Source organism: Phyllobates terribilis, unplaced genomic scaffold (assembly GCF_046119375.1).
Source record: "Phyllobates terribilis strain yellow unplaced genomic scaffold, ASM4611937v1 Scaffold_7__3_contigs__length_470593459, whole genome shotgun sequence".
Taxonomy (NCBI): domain Eukaryota; kingdom Metazoa; phylum Chordata; class Amphibia; order Anura; family Dendrobatidae; genus Phyllobates; species Phyllobates terribilis.
Genome location: NW_027362767.1, coordinates 263,579,024 through 263,597,746, shown reverse-complemented (window position 1 = coordinate 263,597,746; position 18,723 = coordinate 263,579,024). Strand labels below are relative to the sequence as shown.

General features: G+C 43.5%; 1 protein-coding gene across 1 annotated transcript; it reads left to right on the top strand.

Moving 5' to 3' along the window:
- Positions 1-157: 157 nt before the first annotated feature.
- On the top strand, positions 158-16,305 carry AMBP (alpha-1-microglobulin/bikunin precursor). Its single transcript, XM_073640593.1, has 10 exons — positions 158-484; positions 675-817; positions 1,015-1,091; positions 1,254-1,367; positions 1,572-1,673; positions 7,378-7,415; positions 11,565-11,640; positions 15,084-15,251; positions 15,535-15,708; positions 15,820-16,305. The coding sequence occupies exons 1-10, from the start codon at positions 173-175 to the stop codon at positions 15,849-15,851; spliced, it is 1,236 nt and encodes a 411-aa protein (XP_073496694.1). The 5' UTR covers positions 158-172; the 3' UTR covers positions 15,852-16,305.
- Positions 16,306-18,723: the final 2,418 nt, after the last annotated feature.

The following is an 18,723-nucleotide window of genomic DNA, read 5'->3' as shown; positions in this document are numbered from 1 at the left end:
GTCAGCGTCATTATTCTGTGCCCAAAGTGTCAGCGTCATTATTCTGTACCCTGAGTGTCAGGGTCATTATTCTGTGTCAGTGTCACTGTGCTTGTCTTTCTTGATCCTGACCTATATTCTGCAGATAGCTTTAGGTTCGGGGGTCTTCTAAACTCGCTGACTTTCATAGGTGATGCGTTTTATTGATTTGCTGGCCTCGCTGGGGCCCCGCAGGGTGGGAGGGATCTCCGTGTCGCCTTTATTTGAAGTTCAGATCAATAGACCTTTTTTGCCATTGGTCAGATTTTGTGATGAAACCCTGAGTCAATCTCCCAGGTCATTTCTTCCCATCACACAGTTAGGAGCTAACGGAGGCGTCAGTGAGCGGACCGTGGCCATGAAGACTTGCCTGTGTCTCCTGCCGGTTATCCTGGCCATAGTGACCGGGAGCCCTGTACAGAAAGAAGACTTCATCCCAACTCAGGAGAATTTCGATGTGAATGGGGTGAGACTCTATAAACTACTAATTACTAATAAAAATATTATATTATTATTACTTTGAGGTCTCCTGGACAATCATCATTTGCCTCCATTGACTTTGCATTTGCCAATCGTGGACCTGGTAAACCTGATTCACAAAGTGTATGTGCCAATATTTCTTTTTAACCATACGTCCCTCTCTCTGCTCTTCTTAGATTTTTGGTAAGTGGTATGACATTGCCATCGGTTCCACGTGTAAATGGCTTAAGAAGTACAAGAGCAAATATGACATGGGGACAATGGAGCTCAGTGAAGGCGAGACAGACAAGGAGATCCAGACTCTCAGCACCAGGATGAGGTACATTAGTATATGGAGACTATGAGATGCAAAAAGGGATCCTGAATATTTGTCATGAAAGCTGAATGGAGGAGGGGTGTGCGGATTTTGCACTGGTGCCCTCTGCAATTGCTAGGAGTGCTTATTTCTTTTACTGCCCCCTAGTGGCAAACTTAGAATACAGCAACCTTAAAGCACATACTATTATTTCCTAATAGACGTGGAACATGCACACCAATTTCCGGTACCTATCAGAAGACCGACGTCCCAGGGAAATTTAAGTACTTCAGTGACAGTAAGTTTGCCTATAGATTTCCTTAAGGGGCCTGCTGTGCAGGGCTGTGGAGTCAGAGTCAGGGAAATTGAGGAGTCAAATTCAGAGGTCTGGCTTACCAACTCCACAGCCCTGCTGTTGTGACCACCGCGATAACAGCCTCTGTGTCCTCCCTCACTGTAGAATATGGTGCTGAAGTCGTAAATTACATTGTTTTTACCAACTACAATGAGTACGCGACTATGCTGATGAGGAAGACGAAGAGAGGGGAGACCACCACGACGGTCAAACTTTACGGTGAGTGCACAGGAAGATGGTGCGAGATGCCACAAACTACATCTGACCAGTCATATAAAAGAGCCCTCCAGGCAGAACTGCTACACGGGGTAATGGTCGTGATCGGTGGGACCCTCAGTGATCAGACACTTACCACCTATACACAAGATTTTTGGGATCTCTTCAATGTTTGAAGATAACAGTCACTTTTCTCTCTGAGGACAGGGCGAACCCCGGAGCTTAGGCAGAGCCTCATCGATGACTTCAAGCAGTTTACTCTGGAGCAAGGAATTGCAGAGGATTCCATTTTCATCCTTGAGAATAAAGGTAATTATTGTACTGTCATTACTGTCCCATACATATAAGATCCTTTACATGAAAAGCAGAGTGATTAGTAGTGACCGTGAGCTTCAGTCAGTTTGCAGTCTCCAATCCTTCATTTATTTTCAAGCCTCCTGTAAAGCAGTTTGCAGGAAGCCACTGGGTTTACTCTTTTCTCCTGTGGAATCTCCCTCCCAGTAATATAGGCTGGATATAAGATCTATGTTCGGGTATCAGCACAGTTTCATTACTGGACTGGTTTCTCCCTTGTTCTGACAGACACTAGTTTGTGTATGTACTTTCTCCTCTCTCGTCTTCTGTTGTAGGTGCTCTGTACAATGCACAGTGAAGTCAAATAGGTAAAGCTCCTCTGGCACCAGTCCTATTGTTAACTATTTAGGTCATGTAACATAGTAACATAGTTTTTAAGGTTGAAGGAAGACTAAGTCCATCTAGTTCAACCCATAGCCTAACATGTTGATCCAGAGGAAGGCAAAAAAAAAACATGTGGCAAACACTAAGCTCCACATTGGGGAAAAAAATTCCTTCCGGACTCCATACAACAATCAGACAAGTTCCCTGGATCAACGCCCTATCAAGGAATCTTGTACATATAACCTGTAATATTATACTTTTCAAGAAAGGTATCCATGCCCTTCTTAAATTTTAGTAGTGAATCACTCATTACAACACATGCGGCAGAGAGTTCCATAGTCTCACTGCTCTTACAGTAAAGAATCCCCGTCTGTGATTATGATTAAACCTTCTTTCCTCCAGATGTAGAAGATGCCCCCCTGTCCCCGTCTCAGGCCTCAGAGTAAAAAGATCAGTAGAAAGGTCTTTGTACTGTCCCCTCATATACTTGTACATAGTAATAAGATCACCCCTAAACCTGCGTTATTCCAAACTAAATAACCCCAAGTGTAATAACCTGTCTTGGTATTACAGACCCCCCAGTCCTCTAATAACCTTGGTCGCTCTTCTCTGCACCCGCTCTAGTTCAGCTATGTCTTTCTTATACACCGGAGACAAGAACTGTACACAGTATTCTAAGTGTGGTCGCACGAATGACTTGTATAGAGGTAAAATGATGTTCTCCTCATGAGCATCTATGCCTCTTTTAATGCATCCCATTATTTTATTTACCTTTGCAGCAGCTGCCTGACACTGGCCACTAAACATGAGCTTGTCGTCCACCAATACACCCAGGTCTTTTTCAGTTACAGTTTTGCCCAGTGTTTTACAATTAAGCATATAATTATACATTTTATTTCCTCTGCCCAAGTGCATTACCTTACATTTATCCCCATTAAAGCTCATTTGCCATTTATTAACCCAAGCTTCTAGTTTAAATAGATCCTCCTGTAATATAAAATTGTCCTCCTCTGTATTGATTACCCTGCAGAGTTTAGGGTCATCTGCAAATATTGAAATACTACTCTGTATGCCCCCTACAAGGTCATTAATAAATATGTTTAAAAGAAGCGGGCCCAATACTGACCCCTGTGGTACCCCACTGTTAACTGAGACCCAGTCTGAGTGTTTTCCATTAATAACCACCCTTTGTTTCCTATTACTGAGCCAGTTCTTAACCCACATACATATATTTTCCCCTATCCCCATTGTTCTCATTTTATGTATCAACCTTTTGTGTGGAACCGTATCAAAAGCTTTTGAAAAGTCCATATACACAACATCCACTGCATTTCCTTGGTCCAGTCCAGAACTTGCCTCCTCATAAAAGCTGATCAGATTAGTTTGACAGGAACGGTCCCTCGTAAACCCATGTTGATATTGGGTCATAAGGTTATTCTTCTTCAGATACTCTAGTATAGCATCTCTTAGGAAACCCTCCAGGATTTTACCTACAGTAGAGGTTAAGCTTACTGGCCTATAATTTCCAAGTTCGGTTTTTGTCCCCTTTTTGAATATTGGCACCACATTTGCTATACGCCAGTCCTGTGGTACAGACCCTGTTATTATGGAAAATTTAAAGATTAAAAACAATGGTCTATCTATGACGTTACTTAATTCCTGCAGTACTCGCGGGTGTATCCCATCCGTGCCGGGGATTTGTCAACTTTAGTGATTTTTAGACGCCGCCGTACTTCCTGCTAGGTTAAGCAAGTGACATTTAATGGAGAATTTTTGTCATCACTGATCATGTTTTCTGTCATGCGTTTTTCTTGTGTAAATACTGTTGAAAAAAAATCATTTAGCATACTGGCTTTTTCCTCATCCTCATCCACCATTTCACCTAGACTATTTTTAAAAGGGCCAACACTATCATTTTTTAGTTTTTTACTATTTATGTAGTTAAAGAATGTTTTGGGGTTATTTTTACTTTCTCTGGCAATGAGTCTCTCTGTCTCAATCTTTGCTGCCTTGATTTGTTTTTTTACAGAATTTATGTAATTTTCTGTATTTATTTAATGCCTCATCACTACCTACTTGCTTTAGTTCTCTAAATACTTTTTTTGGCACTTATTGCACCCCTTACAGCTCTATTTAGCCACAGTGGTTTCCTCCTATTTCTAGCATGTTTATTCCCGTAGGGTATATATTGTGCACGGGTCCTATTCAGGATGCTAATATATGTCTCCCATTTGCTTTGTGTAGTTTTATGTCTCAGGATATCGTCCCAGTTAATTGCACTAAGATCATCTCTCAACCGTTGGAAATTTGCCTTCCTGAAGTTTAGTGTCCTTGTAACCCCTCTACTACACATCTTATTAAAGGATACATGAAAAATTATTATTTTGTGATCACTATTACCCAAGTGACCCCCAACTCGTATATTTGATCTGCGGTCTGGCCTGTTGGTTAATATTAGGTCTAGCAGTGCCCCCCTTCTTGTTGGGTCCTGAACCAGTTGTGAAAGGTAATTGTCTCTCAAAGTTGTCAAAAACCTATTACCTTTGCTTGAACTACAGGTTTCTGTTCCCCAATGTATTTCAGGGTAGTTGAAGTCCCCCATAATAATGACTTCTCCTTGAGTCACTGCTTCATCTATTCGCTTTATGAGGATATTCTCCACTGCTTCCATTATTTTTGGAGACTTATAACAAACCCCTATCAGTAACTTATTATTTTTCCCCCCTCCCCTTATCTCCATCCACAGGGACTCTACATTTTCATTAGATTCACATATATTCTCACGCAAGATGGGTTTTAAGGATGATTTTACATATAAACACCCCCCCCTCGCTTGTTTGTACGGTCATTTCTGAACGGACTATAGCCTTGTAAATTAACTGCCTAGTCATGGCTCTCGTCCAGCCATGTCTCAGATATCCCCACCATGTCATAATTATTTTCCAACAAAATTTATTCTAATTCCTCCATTTTGTTGGTGAGGCTTCTGGCATTAGTGTACATGCATTTTATGTATCTCTCTGTACCTCTATTCCTTCTTACTATATTGACTATTCTAACCCCACCCCCAATTTCTTTATTTGTGCCCAGGTCACGATCTGCACTATCTTCCCAACCTATAAAATGAATGCCCCCCCCAATCCCTAGTTTAAACACTGCTCCAACCTTCTAGACATTTTCTCCCCCAGCACAGCTGCACCCTCCCCATTGAGGTGCAGCCCGGCCCTAGCGTGGAACCTGTAGCCAACTGAGAAGTCGGCCCAGTTCTCCAGGAACCCAAATCCCTCCTTCCTACACCAGTTCCTGGGCCACTTATTTATCTCCCTAATCTCCCGTTGCCTCTCTGGCGTGGCACGTGGTAAAGGCAGTATTTCAGAGAATACCACCTCTGAGGTCCTTGCTTTAAGCTTGCAGCCTAATTCTCTGAAATCATCTTTAAGGACCTTCCACCTACCTCTAACTTTGTCATTTGTGCCAATGTGCATCATGACCACTGGGTCCTCACCAACCCCTCCCAGTAATCTGTCAACCCGATCAGCGATGTGCCAGACTCGAGCGCCAGGTAGGCAGCACACGGTTTGACGATCCCTGACTTTGTGACAGATTGCCCTGTTCCCCTAATAATTGAGTCCCCCACTACCAGCACGTGACTGGCCTGCCCTGCTCTCCTATTTCCCCCCTTACTGGAGCTGACACTCCTCCGGCTTTCAGAGGACATGCCTTGCTACCCCTGTACCGACACCCCCCTCATCTGACAACTTAGTAAACTTATTGGGGTGTGCCAGATCAGGACTAGCCTCCCTGGCACTCTTCCCTCTACCCACCCCCCTTCTAACTGTCACCCAGCTAGCTGCCACACTGTCCTGCATCTCCCTACTACCACCCCCCCACACAAACATCTACCCCAGTGAGAAGCAGACTCCTTTCCATATTGTCAATGGATCTCAGTGTTGCCAACTGCTCATTTAGATCCAGTACCTGGGCTTCCAAACGCACAACGTGCACCCATCTCGCACAGCAGTATGCACCCACAACCGGCTGTTCAAGGAATACATACATGTGGCCAGATGTGCACTGGATAGCATTGTCAATAATGGAGCTCATTTCCTAATGGGGATTGCACTAGACAGAAATGTTAAGTAAAAAGAAATGTAAAGAATTAACAAAATACAGACAGAAATTCAGTCCAAATTCCTCCATTCTAAACTCCCTGAATCTAAAGTCACTGAAAAACAAGTCACACACTTACTTCCGTTTGCACTTACACTCCTGTCTCACTCAGCTCGTTCACACAGGAAGAACATTTAGTTTTTTGTTTTTTTTTCCCTTTAGCAGCAATCCAACCTATAGCTCAATGCACTTCCAAAGGACTGGATGCCCCAACCAGCTGTCCCTTATAAACCCTTAATTATGACCCCTCACCCTTAATTAACCCCTTGTGAGTATAGCTACACCTCAGGATTTAAGTGCAATGTAGTTAATCCTTAAATACGCAGGTAGTAAAATAAGAGACTGTAAAACTGTAGAGAGAAAATAGGTTTTAAAAAGCCCAATAAAACTAAACAGGTAGAAAAGCACTCAGCAGTTCACAATTCAACAACTCACAGCAATTCACACAGGTATTTTCTGCAGGATTCCCAATTACCTATTCACTGTAAAACAAGTCACACACTTACTTTCGTTTGCCCTTATGCTCCGTTCACACTCGCTAAGGAAGAAGATTTAAAGAGTCCCCCCCCTTTAGCAGCAATCCAACCTACAGCTCAATGCACTTCCAAAGGGTTCTTTCTATTCACTGGGAAAATATATTAGCTTGTATTCGGTAGTGCTTCCAAAGTGCTCTGTACAATGCTCACCCTCTCCCTGCAAAGTGATGTGTGCTCCCCCCCATGATGTGCATGTGTGATCAGCTCTCCTGGAACACTGGGATTCACTCCCTCCACTCTCTGTCTTGGCCTCCCTGCTGCTATCTACAACACTGTATTAGGGAAGGGAGAGGAGATAGAGCACTGACAAGGCCAAGGCCAGTGTGTTGCCAGATCAACAGAACAGCCAGCTATGTAGAGGCACACAGTCTCTACAGTAACAAAATAAGACATGTTTAATGAACAATTTTTGGAAAGTTGCCAAATTTTGTATTTAGGAAGCAAATGAACAATAAATGAATAAAAAAACAGCATGCACCAGCAGGGGGTCCCCTCTGCTCTATTACAGACAGTTAAATTAAACAGACACCGGGAAAATTATGGCAAAATTTTTATTCCAACATGGTAGATAGATGGAGACGGTGAAGAAGGGAAAACTGATTAAAGGCTTATTTTGTCTCCCTGAACAGGTGAATGTACCCCAGGGGATATTGAGGTGACTCACAGGGTAAGATCCTTTACAGGAAATCATGGACTGTTATGGCAAAGCTAAGATAACGGTGACAAAGATTTACAGATTATCAGACTTACAGTGCATCTCACTAAATTAGAATATCATCAAAAAGTTAATTTATTTCAGTTCTTCAATACAAAAAGTGAAACACATATTATATAGAGTCATTACAAACAGAGTGATGTATTTCAATTGTGAAAAAACACAAAAGTCATTATCTCAGTAAACTAAAATAATTAATGAAAAACACCTGCAAAGGCTTCCTAATGTTAGAACTCTCCTGTTAGTTTTTTTCTATCTTGCTGGTCACATGACCTTGTTTGCCTATTTAATCCTGCTCCGCCCTCCTGGCCTTGCTGGACTTCATTGTAATTTCTACTCTTAAGTTAGCCTGGTGCTTAGTTTCCTTTCTTAGTCAGTTTAGCTAGGTCTTCGGACCTTTATGTTCTATGTTGTGTGTTTGTCTTTTACTGCTACAATTTCTGCTAGGAGGTGCCCAACTTTATCCCAGTCCCTAGTTCTTGTAGGGATCCCTCCCTTGCATCTATAGGTCTTCGTACAGACTAGCCGAGGACTTTAGCGGGTCTGATTGCAGGATCAGGTTCCCCGTTACATCGTAGGGATCTAGCTTAGTTCTTTTGTAGGGACAGATCTCCTTTCTTTCCTTAGTGCTTGTAGCAGATCATAACAGTAAGTCCAGCCCAAAAATATCTCTAAGGAAAGACTTCCAGTTTCCATCATGGTGTCGGTTCAGGATTTGGCTCAACGCCTGCAGGGACTCTCTCTGGAGGTGGCCGAGCTCCAACAACACGTGAGTAGCTGTTCTGGAGCACATTTTGTGGAGCCTAAGGTACGTTTGCCTGATTTATTCTTTGGTGATCAACAGGAATTTTTTTCCTTTAAAAATGCTTGTTTATTGTATTTTCGTTTTAGACCCAGATCCTCTGGTGATGAATCACAGCGCATAGGGTTCATAATGTCACTTTTGCGCAAAGAACCTCAGGGATGGGCCTTTTCTCTCCAACCTAGTGATCCATGCTTTAGATCAGTGGATAGTTTTTTTTTCTGCTTTGGGTTTGTTGTATGATGATCCTGATCGTGTCTCATCAGCTGAGACTGAATTAAGACATTTGAGGCAGGGATCAGGTAATGTGGAAAAATATTGTTCTCACTTCCGTCGGTGGTCTGCTCAGGTGGGGTGGAACGATTCAGCTTTGAAAATTTTGTTTCTTGCGGGGCTAGGTGAAAGGGTTAAGGATTTGCTGATTGCTTATCCCACACCTGGAAACTTGCAGGAGGCTATGCAATTAGCTATACGGGTGGACAGGAGACTGCGTGCAAGGGTTAATGAAAGTAAATCCTCTGCCATGTCAGCTCCGAGTCTTGAGAGGGTCTGTACTGACATTGGAGAGCCGATGGAGATTGGGGCGATGGCACCCCGCTCTCAGGAAAAAGACCGCAGATCTTCTGAAAGTTTGTGCTTTTAATGCGGGAAATCTGACCATTTTATTAAGAACTGTGTGCTTCGTATGAACAAAGAAAAAAAAAAGGTCAGTTACGCCCGTATTGCCTGTTTAAATTCTAAGGGGGTATTTCTTTCTGCTACTACTGCTGCTCAGGAAGAATTAATTGAATTTCGGATATTTGTGGATTGTGGTTCTACTCTGAATGTGATTGATGGGGGATGCTTGGAAAAACTTAAATTAAAACCCAAACCTTTGTCATCCCCTATTGCTGTGGTTTCTGTCGATGGCTCCCCCTTGAAGAGTGTTACTCACAAGGTCTGTGAATTTCCCCTCACTATTAATGGTATTCACCAAGAAAATTTGGATTTGGTGGTATCAAATAATTTGCCTTCTCCAGTAATTTTGGGGTTACCCTGGTTAAAATTGCACAATCCTGTACTAGATTGGTCTACCAATGAAATTAAGTCCTGGAGTCCTAAGTGTTATGACAAGTGTTGTAACGGACGTATTGCTGCGGTGAAAAAAGGGGAATTACCTGTACCTATTCAGGATTTTTGGAGAGTTTTTTCTGAGGAGGAGTCACAAATATTGCCTCCCCATAGAGACTATGATTGTACCATTGAATTTGTCCCTGTAGCGACTCTTCCTAAAAGTCGTTTATTTAATCTTACTATTCCTGAGGGAAAGGTTTCGGACCCGAGGATAACTCATGGGTGAGGGCGGATGATGTTTCTGCTTCCAGACTTGTCAGAGCGTTTCACAAGAGGTTTCCTGATAAGCCTGGGCCTAGGGGATCCGGAGGATCCTCATAGAAGAGGGGGTACTGTTAGAACTCTCCTGTTAGGTTTTTTCTATCTTGCTGGTCACATGACCTTGTTTGCCTATTTAATCCTGCTCCGCCCTCCTGGCCTTGCTGGACTTCATTGTAATTTCTACTCTTAAGTTAGCCTGGTGCTTAGTTTCCTTTCTTAGTCAGTTTAGCTAGGTCTTCGGACCTTTATGTTCTATGTTGTGTGTTTGTCTTTTACTGCTACAATTTCTGCTAGGAGGTGCCCAACTTTATCCCAGTCCCTAGTTCTTGTAGGGATCCCTCCCTTGCATCTATAGGTCTTCGTACAGACTAGCCTAGGACTTTAGCGGGTCTGATCGCAGGATCAGGTTCCCCGTTACATCGTAGGGGTCTAGCTTAGTTCTTTTGTAGGGACAGATCTCCTTTCTTTCCTTAGTGCTTGTAGCAGATCATAACACCTAAGCGTTTAAAAAGGTCCCTTAGTCTGTTTCAGTAGGCTCCACAATCATGCAGAAGACTGCTGACTTGACAGATGTCTGGAAGGCAGTCACTGACACACTCCACAAGGTCCCAGAGTTCCAATTTTCATTTGGAAATCAGGGTCCCAGAGTCTGGAGGAAGAGTGGAGAGGCCATAATCCAAGCTGCTTGAGGTCTAGTGTGAGGTTTCCACAATCAGTAATGGTTTGGGGAGCCATGTCATCTGCTGGTGTAGGTCCACTGTGTTTTATCAAGACCAAAATCAGCGCAGCCGTCTACCAGGACATTTTAGAGCGCTTCATGCTTCCCTCTGCCGACAAGCTTTTTGGAGATGGAAATGTCATTCTCCAGCAGGACTTGGCACCTGTCCACACTGCCAAAAGTACCAATACCTGGTTTACACACAACAGTATCACTGTGCTTGATTGGCTGCAAACTCGCCTGACCTTAACCCCATAGAGAATCTATAGGGTATTGTCAAAAGAAGATGAGAGACACCAGACCCAACAATGCAGACGAGCTGCAGGCTGCTATCAAAGCAACCTGGGCTTCCATAACACCTCAGCAGTGTCACAGGCTGATCGCCTCCATGCCACATTGCCGCATTGATGCAGTAATTGATGCAAAAAGAGCCCTGACCAAGTATTGAGTGCATTTACTGAACATACATTTCAGTAGCCCAACATTTCAGATTTTTATAACAGCTTGAATTTTTTTTTTAAAGTATTCTAATTTACTGAGATAATGACTTTTGTGTTTTCATTGGCTGTAAGCCATAATCATCAACATTTACAGAAATAAACACTTGAAATAGATCACTCTGTGTGTCATGACTCTATATAATATGAGTTTCACTTTTTGTATTGAAGAACTGAAATAAAGTAACTTTTTGATGATATTCTAATTTAGTGAGATGAACCAGTATTTCAAAATTTCTGATTGCTGTCAGTGAATGTGAACATTCTTGTTCTTGTTCACATCCAGATGCTGAAATCTCATCGTGATTATGTCCTGCATACACAATGGAGAGCTGCACCAAGCCTGGCAGCAGAGTGATCGGGACATCAGTATTCCTTTTACAGATGAAAACAAGCAATTTTCCATTCACTTTCAGCAAGCAGAGATCTTGAATGACACTGCCTCCTTAGTGTTATTGCTCCAGCAGCATTGCATCAACAAGATTTGTGTTCAGCGTTAGGCCAGAGGGATATTTCTGGCGCAGCTGATCTCTGACCACCGTTCTATTTACCCTCAATAGGTTTCAAATGGCGTCCAATAACTTATGGCTGTCAACAGGGATTGGGCAAATGCCCATCAGTGCCCACCCCTCCTACATGCTTACATGTTACAATGGCTGACACTCGGGACTGCTGCTATGGTTATCACTCACCTGGATTTTACTTTTCAGAGATCTCAGAGAGCAGTGGCTGCTGAGGAAGAGGAGGGCTCAGGAGCTGACACCCCATTTATAAATAACAGGGCGGGTGAGTGTCACCCCATCTTCGCAGAGATATTAAGCTTTTACTTCATTAGCTTTGTAATAGACAGTGTTTCAATTATTTACTATTTTTAAAAACCCTGTTTGCTGCCAGTGAATGAAAGAATCTTTGTGAAGATCCAGAAGATGGCGTTTGGTTACACAGATACTGTAACAATTCTCATTAGAGATCATCAATAAGTCTCACATTATTCCACTTTGATACTCTATGGCAGCCAGGGCAGAGCAGTGAGAGTTTCCTCATCTGGCATCCAGGAGGTGTCTTGCGACTACTGGGCCCCCACAATAGGGACGGACTGGGACTAACATTCAGTCCTGGCATGTGAAAACACACAGGCACATACCGGCTCCGTCCCTTTCCCCAAATTGAGGTAATACTTAAATTATCCTCTTTGCGAGAAACCAAGAGTTACTACTACCTATATTTCCAATAATGACGCTATATAAGATTTAATAATAATTATAATAACAACAATAATGTACTATAACGAACAAATAACACCAGCATATACAGTAGTAATGTTACCGTCATGTTGGTTATTAAAGAAGCACTCCCATCTATATGTTGTATTAAATGTGTGTATATGTGCATGTATTGTAGTGCGAGTGTAATAATATACTCGAGTACCTTCTCCAGGATCCAGCACCGTTCTGCTCCTCTTCTCAGTGATGTCACCACTGTCCAGAATCTCAATGTCATGCTTCTTCAAAGTAGCCACCTTTTGCTTTGATGACTGCTTTGCACACTCTTGGCATTCTCTTGATGAGATTCAAGAGGTAGTCACCGGAAATGGTTTTCACTTCACAGGTGTGCCCTGTCAGGTTTAATAAGTGGGATTTCTTGCCTTATAAATGGGGTTGGGACGATCACTTGTGTTGTGCAGAAGTCAGGTGGATACATAGCTGATAGTCCTACTGAATAGACTGTTAGCTGCTTTTTTCTTGCCATAATACAAATTCTAACAGTCTATTCAGTAGGACTATCAGCTGTGTATCCACCAGACTTCTGCACAACACAACTGATGGTCCCAACCCCATTTATAAAGCAAGAAATCCCACTTATTAAACCTGACAGAAGAGTGTGCAAAGCAGTCATCAAAGCAAAAGGTGGCTACTTTGAAGAACCTAGAATATAAGACATATTTTCAGTTGTTTCACACTTTTTTGTTAAGTATATAATTCCACATGTGTTAATTCATAGTTTTGATGCCTTCAGTGTGAATGTACAATTTTCATAGTCATGAAAATACAGAAAAATCTTTAAATGAGAAGGTGTGTCCAAACTTTTGGTCTGTACTGTATATATTAGATGGGAGTGCTTCTTTAAATAAAACCACTGTACTAGGTCTGATATCACCACCATATAGTGACCATATAATGGTAATATCAGCTCTACGCCAGTGCTCTGCAGACCAGACATTCTTGCTGATTGTAGACATTCATTTTCCCTTTTCATTTTCATTCTACTCAGACCTCCATGACCTCTTCTTCCATCCATAACTTGTCCCTGCAAAATGTAACACAGAGACATCTTTAGCTTAGCTTTTCCAGTCCCCTCATCACATTCCCCCACCTCTACAAAAACTATATAGAACTATAACCAGTGCCCTAAACAGTAATAATGCCCCACTGTGCCCTGCACAGTAATAGTACCCTCCATTTGTGGCCCACACAATAACAGTGCCCCCTCTGTGCTCCTACACAGTAATAATGTTCCTTCTGTACTTCCTCATAGTAATAATGCTCCCCTGTGCCTCCTTTCAGTTATACAGCACCATTATAATAATAATACCCCTCATAATAATGACCACAAACCTATTTATAATAATACAAACTCCCCAGTGAATTATTATTACAATAATAATGCCCCGTTTGCTCTCCCTATAATGATAATGATTCCCCAGTGCGCCTCCTTATAACATATAACAAACCTCACACAATATGATAGTCACCCCAGCCCCCCACACATTATGATTGCAATCACTGACCCACCACACAATAAATGTCCTCCATGGCTCCCCACACAGTTTGATGGTCCTTCCACAGCATGATGGTATCCACAGCCCCCCACACACAGTATAATGGTAACACCACAGCCCCACACACAGTATGATGGTTCTCACACAGTCCCTCACACAGTATAATGGTTAACCCCACAGCCCCACACACAGTATCATGGTCCCTCCACAGTCTCAATACAACATTATGGTGGCAATCACTGACCCACCACACAATAATGTCCTCCATAGCTCCTCACACAGTTTGATGGTCCTTCCACAGCATGATGGTATCCACAGCCCCCCCACACAGTATAATGGTTACACTACAGCCCCAATGCAGTATGATGGTCTCCTATAACCCCAAAAGAGCGTGATGGTCCACCCCGCAATGATAGTCACCACTGGCCTCCACACAGTATGATGGTTCCCCTCCACAGCATTATGGTCTCCACAGCCCCCCACAGTAGGATTGTTCCCCCACCCAGTATGATGGTCCCACCACAGTATCATGGTCTCCACTGGCCCCACACTGTATTATGGTTCACCCACATCGCCCCAAACAGAATGATGGTCCCCAAACATAATATGATAGTCCCCAACAACTCCAATGCAGTATGATCGTCCCCTACAGCTCCAATACAGTGTGATGGTCCCCCCACAGTCCCCTATTTTGTATGATGGTCCCCTCAAAGCCCCAATACAGTATAATGGTCTACCACAGCTCCGATACAGTATGATGGACCCCATCACAGCCCCCATACAGTATGATGGACCCCTTTTTACAGCTCCCATACAGTATGATGGATCCCTTCAAAACCCCAATATTGTATGATGGTCCCCCTCACAGCCCCAATACTGTATGATGGCCCCCACAGTATTATGGGCGCCACAGCTCAAAAAAAAAACCCTTATACTTACCTAATCCAGCCTGCACAGAGTTGCAATAGATGCTGCCCACGGCTGGACCAGCCCATCTGGCATCTGCCAGAATTGCCAAATGACCAGTCCGGCCCCGATTGCAGGAGTCGACCAGGATGCTCAACGAGGAAGCTCCCAGTGTCCTGATCCGGCTGCCACAGAGTATCAAAGAGGAGACTGGAACAGAGCCCTGCAAATCTTTTAGCTAGTCTCTATTTGTCGTGCAGCTGATGTTTTGTTACATTGCATTTCTTTGCTAAGCACCGAAGCAATATAAATATCTGAGTACTAGACTCTGATACATTGTAACAAACTCCAGCTCAGGGACCACCCTTTTAATATCAGATTTTAGAATGATGTTTCCATTCAATGACAGCAAACAAAAATACACTATATGTAAAATCAGTGATACTTTCGTAGCCCAGTCCTGAGCGGCTCTTCAATAAGAACGGGAGCCCCTTTATGGACGTGCACAGATGGTGATGGATGTACCTGTTCTCGTCCCCCACAGGCTCCTGCCATTTGGCCCCGGCTGCTGGTCCATGTCTGGGATCCTTAAAGCGCCATTTCTACAACTCTTCTTCCATGGCCTGTGAGATTTTCCAGTATGGCGGTTGCCTTGGAAATCTCAACAACTTTGATACAGAGCGCTATTGCCTCCAGACCTGCAGAACAGAAGGTGAGCATGTTATAGGGCCTACCATGTCTGATGGGCATAGAAATATTGTAGCACACCATGAAACAGGGCGTTCTGTCCAATGTGGCCCTGAAAACGTCTAAGATCTTGTTGCCCCGCCACTAGTAGCAATGCCCTCCTTCCCTTGCAAGCAGATTGACGCACTGCACTCACAATCTGGATTGAGCCGAGCTAGGGGGCTCCAATGACACCATTTTCAACCCTACAAAATGCACCAAATAAAGGTCATATTTCCCATTACATCCACTGGTCTTCTTTCCTCTAGCTGCCTGCCGCTTACCCATCGTCAAAGGCCCTTGCCGAGGGGTTCAGTCCCGCTGGGCATTCGATGCCACTGAAGGAAAGTGCATCACCTTCCAATATGGCGGCTGTCAAGGAAATGGTAATCACTTCTACACGGAGAAGGAGTGCAAGGAGTACTGTGGGGTACCTACAAATGGTAAGTATGGGGGAGAAGATTCATCTACTAAACCATCAATCACTGACATTCACCCGTCAGATGCCAGAGCTGAGCTCAAAATCTATTTTCCTTTGTATTTCTACCTTTCAGATGAAGAAGAATTTCTAGACATCGGCAATTGAGGGGAATTTCTGCTATTGTGTCGTTCGATGTAACCGGGTTAATCTACAGAACGCTATGTATAAATATGATGTAATTGAAGCAGGAGACAGCGAGAGCTGCACAACCTCTGTTATAACTTTAATATAATTGTCTATAAAGTCTTCAACGTTACAGACAAAACATTTTTATCGATTGCTCAGAAAGTGTTATAAAAATTGTTGAAAGGGATGGAGAAAGTGGTGAATGTCTTGACTACTTTATTAAACTCATCCAAATCTATGCTGGACCATTCAGTCTCTGTGTCCCTTTGACAGTGTTGTAATACTAAATTATGGCCACCAGATGCCAGCAAAAGACAAATGATCACATTAGCAATCACAACTTCCTGAAAACTTTTTCAAAAACTTTTTTTTCCCTCTACAATATATTTAATGTATTCTGTCTCCAAATGAATAAATAAATCACTAAGTCCTGCTGGTGTGAAAATCGAATATTCTTTTACCAGTTAATATTATTGGCATCCGAATACATACACATTTATTTCTCACATATCATTCCAGTCGCCTTTTTTAACATCCACTATACATTTCTGAAACACTCTACCCTGGGGGTGGTTAACCCCTGCACTTTCAGGTCCACCCATCCCATCAATTCATTGAGGCTATGTTCCCACGATGAGCTTTTGTTGCGTTTTTGACGCTGCGAGTTTTCCCTGCGTGAAAAACACAGTCTCACAGTTCCAGGAAAGTGGATGAGATTTCTAGAAATCTCATGCCCACGGTGCTTCTTATATACGCTGCGTAAACTGACCTGCGGTGCGTTTTTCAAAAACGCATGTAATCCACACTTATGTCTATCAATATCAATAAAGCTTTAAAGAATGACACACCAGAGAAAAATGCGCACAGAAATGCAATGAAAAACGCAAACATAATTTAAATAGGTGCAGAAATTCTGCAACATCAAATACTCACCAAAAGCTCATCGTTGGAGCGTAACGTAGCCTTATACTAGCAGCCCTGACCGCACAATCATCATTGCCCCCCAGTGCTCACCACACTTGTCTCCAGAAATGCTCTGTGCTGCTGAAAATCCCTGCTTTTTCAATTGTGAGTACAAACAAACCCCTGTAATTTTTCAAGTTGGGAGAACATAAAATTGGATTTCTGGAATATGTTATACTCATTATATTCTTCATATTTGCCCTAACCCTTCAGTTTTGCCAGTCACTAACCTGCTGCTCTAAATACCTATAAACCCCAGGTCTCCGAATTGGTCATTAACTGCAAAATAACAGCCCCCCATACAATTGCATTCAGTGGTTAGCCACCTCCAATAGTGGATCCTTGGCTACAATGTCTATGGTGCAAACCTCTTTATCCAGAGTTACAAAGCTCTCTAAAAAGCCTATTGGGGGATGGGAGATTACAACATCAAATACCCCCCTTCCCCCTTCTTCCATCCAAGCTGGGCCTACTCTATACAGGCATCAATCCATCCCTGCATTTTCTGTGTGGCTGCACAAGGTGAATGAAGCCTTTGAAAAGTTGGTAAAAAGGGGGAGAGGACAGAATTGTGCGGAAGGGCTGGGCCTTTAACCCCATCCCTACCAGAAAGGAAAAATGATTTGTTGCTTTAAGAAGCCGTGACAGAAGAGGGTGTGGGGTGACTAGGATGGGACCTCGTCATCTCCTATATGACATGTGTCCCTAAGACTACACTTCACATGCGCTGGCAGAGAAGCTGAACGCAGCATGGAAGTGCAATTATATCCAGCAATGTCAGGGTTAACAAACCTCCTGTCTATGGGATCAGTACATGATAAGTAATGTATGTACACAGTGACTGCACCAGCAGAATAGTGAGTGCAGCTCTGGAGTATAATACTGGATGTAACTCAGGATCAGTACAGGATCAGTAATGCAATGTGTGTACACACTGACTGCACCAGCAGAATTGTGAGTGCAGCTCTGGGGTATAATACAGGATGTAACTCAGGATCAGTAATGTAATGCATGTACACAGTGACTGCACCAGCAGAATAGTGAGTGCAGCTCTGGAGTATAATACAGGAGGTAACTCAGGATCAGTACAGGATAAGTAATGTAATGTATGTACACAGTGACTGCACCAGCAGAATAGTGAGTGCAGCTCTGGAGTATAATACAGGCTGTAACTCAGGATCAGTACAGGATCAGTAATGTATGTACACAGTGACTGCACCAGCAGAATAGTGAGTGCAGCTCAGATCAGCTGTTGCTCACTGTGGTGATTGTAGGAGTGGTGGCTGCAGATCTTGCTGTGTGCTCCTGAGCTCTGGGAACCGACACCTCTCCACCTGGGGATCTGCTCTCTCTCCTACCCAGGGAGGGAGTGGGTTTTTTGGGATGAGTGATGGAGCCAAGTCCCAGGCTTCTGCTGCCCGAACCAGGCCAGCGGGAAGCTGGAGAAACCAACAACTGGCCTGTAAATCAGAGGACTCAGAGGTGAGATGCTCCACCAGGAGTTGCAGCAATGTGGCTCCTACTCCCCCGGGACTGTGGAGACTTCTAGAAGCCACAAGGCTTCCAGCATGGAGGAAAAGCCTGACAGCGTGCATGAGGGCACTCCTTCCGGAGGAAAGCTGAGTGCTTGCGGAGGTGAGGCCGACCTCACTGAGGAAGGTTGGGGGCTGCAAAGTCCCCGGGAGTCTGTGTCCACCTACGACTCCCAGGTCATGAGCCACATCTGTGAGTATGAAGATGCGAGTAAACTCGTCAGGAGGTTTCGGGAGGAGCTGCGCTGCACAAGCGCTAAAGCTGCAGGTGCCTCCAAATCGAGGAAGACGGAACTCCAAGCAGAGGCGTTCCGGTCGTCCCACGAAAGTGTTATTTTGTGTTGGCGCCGCTGGTC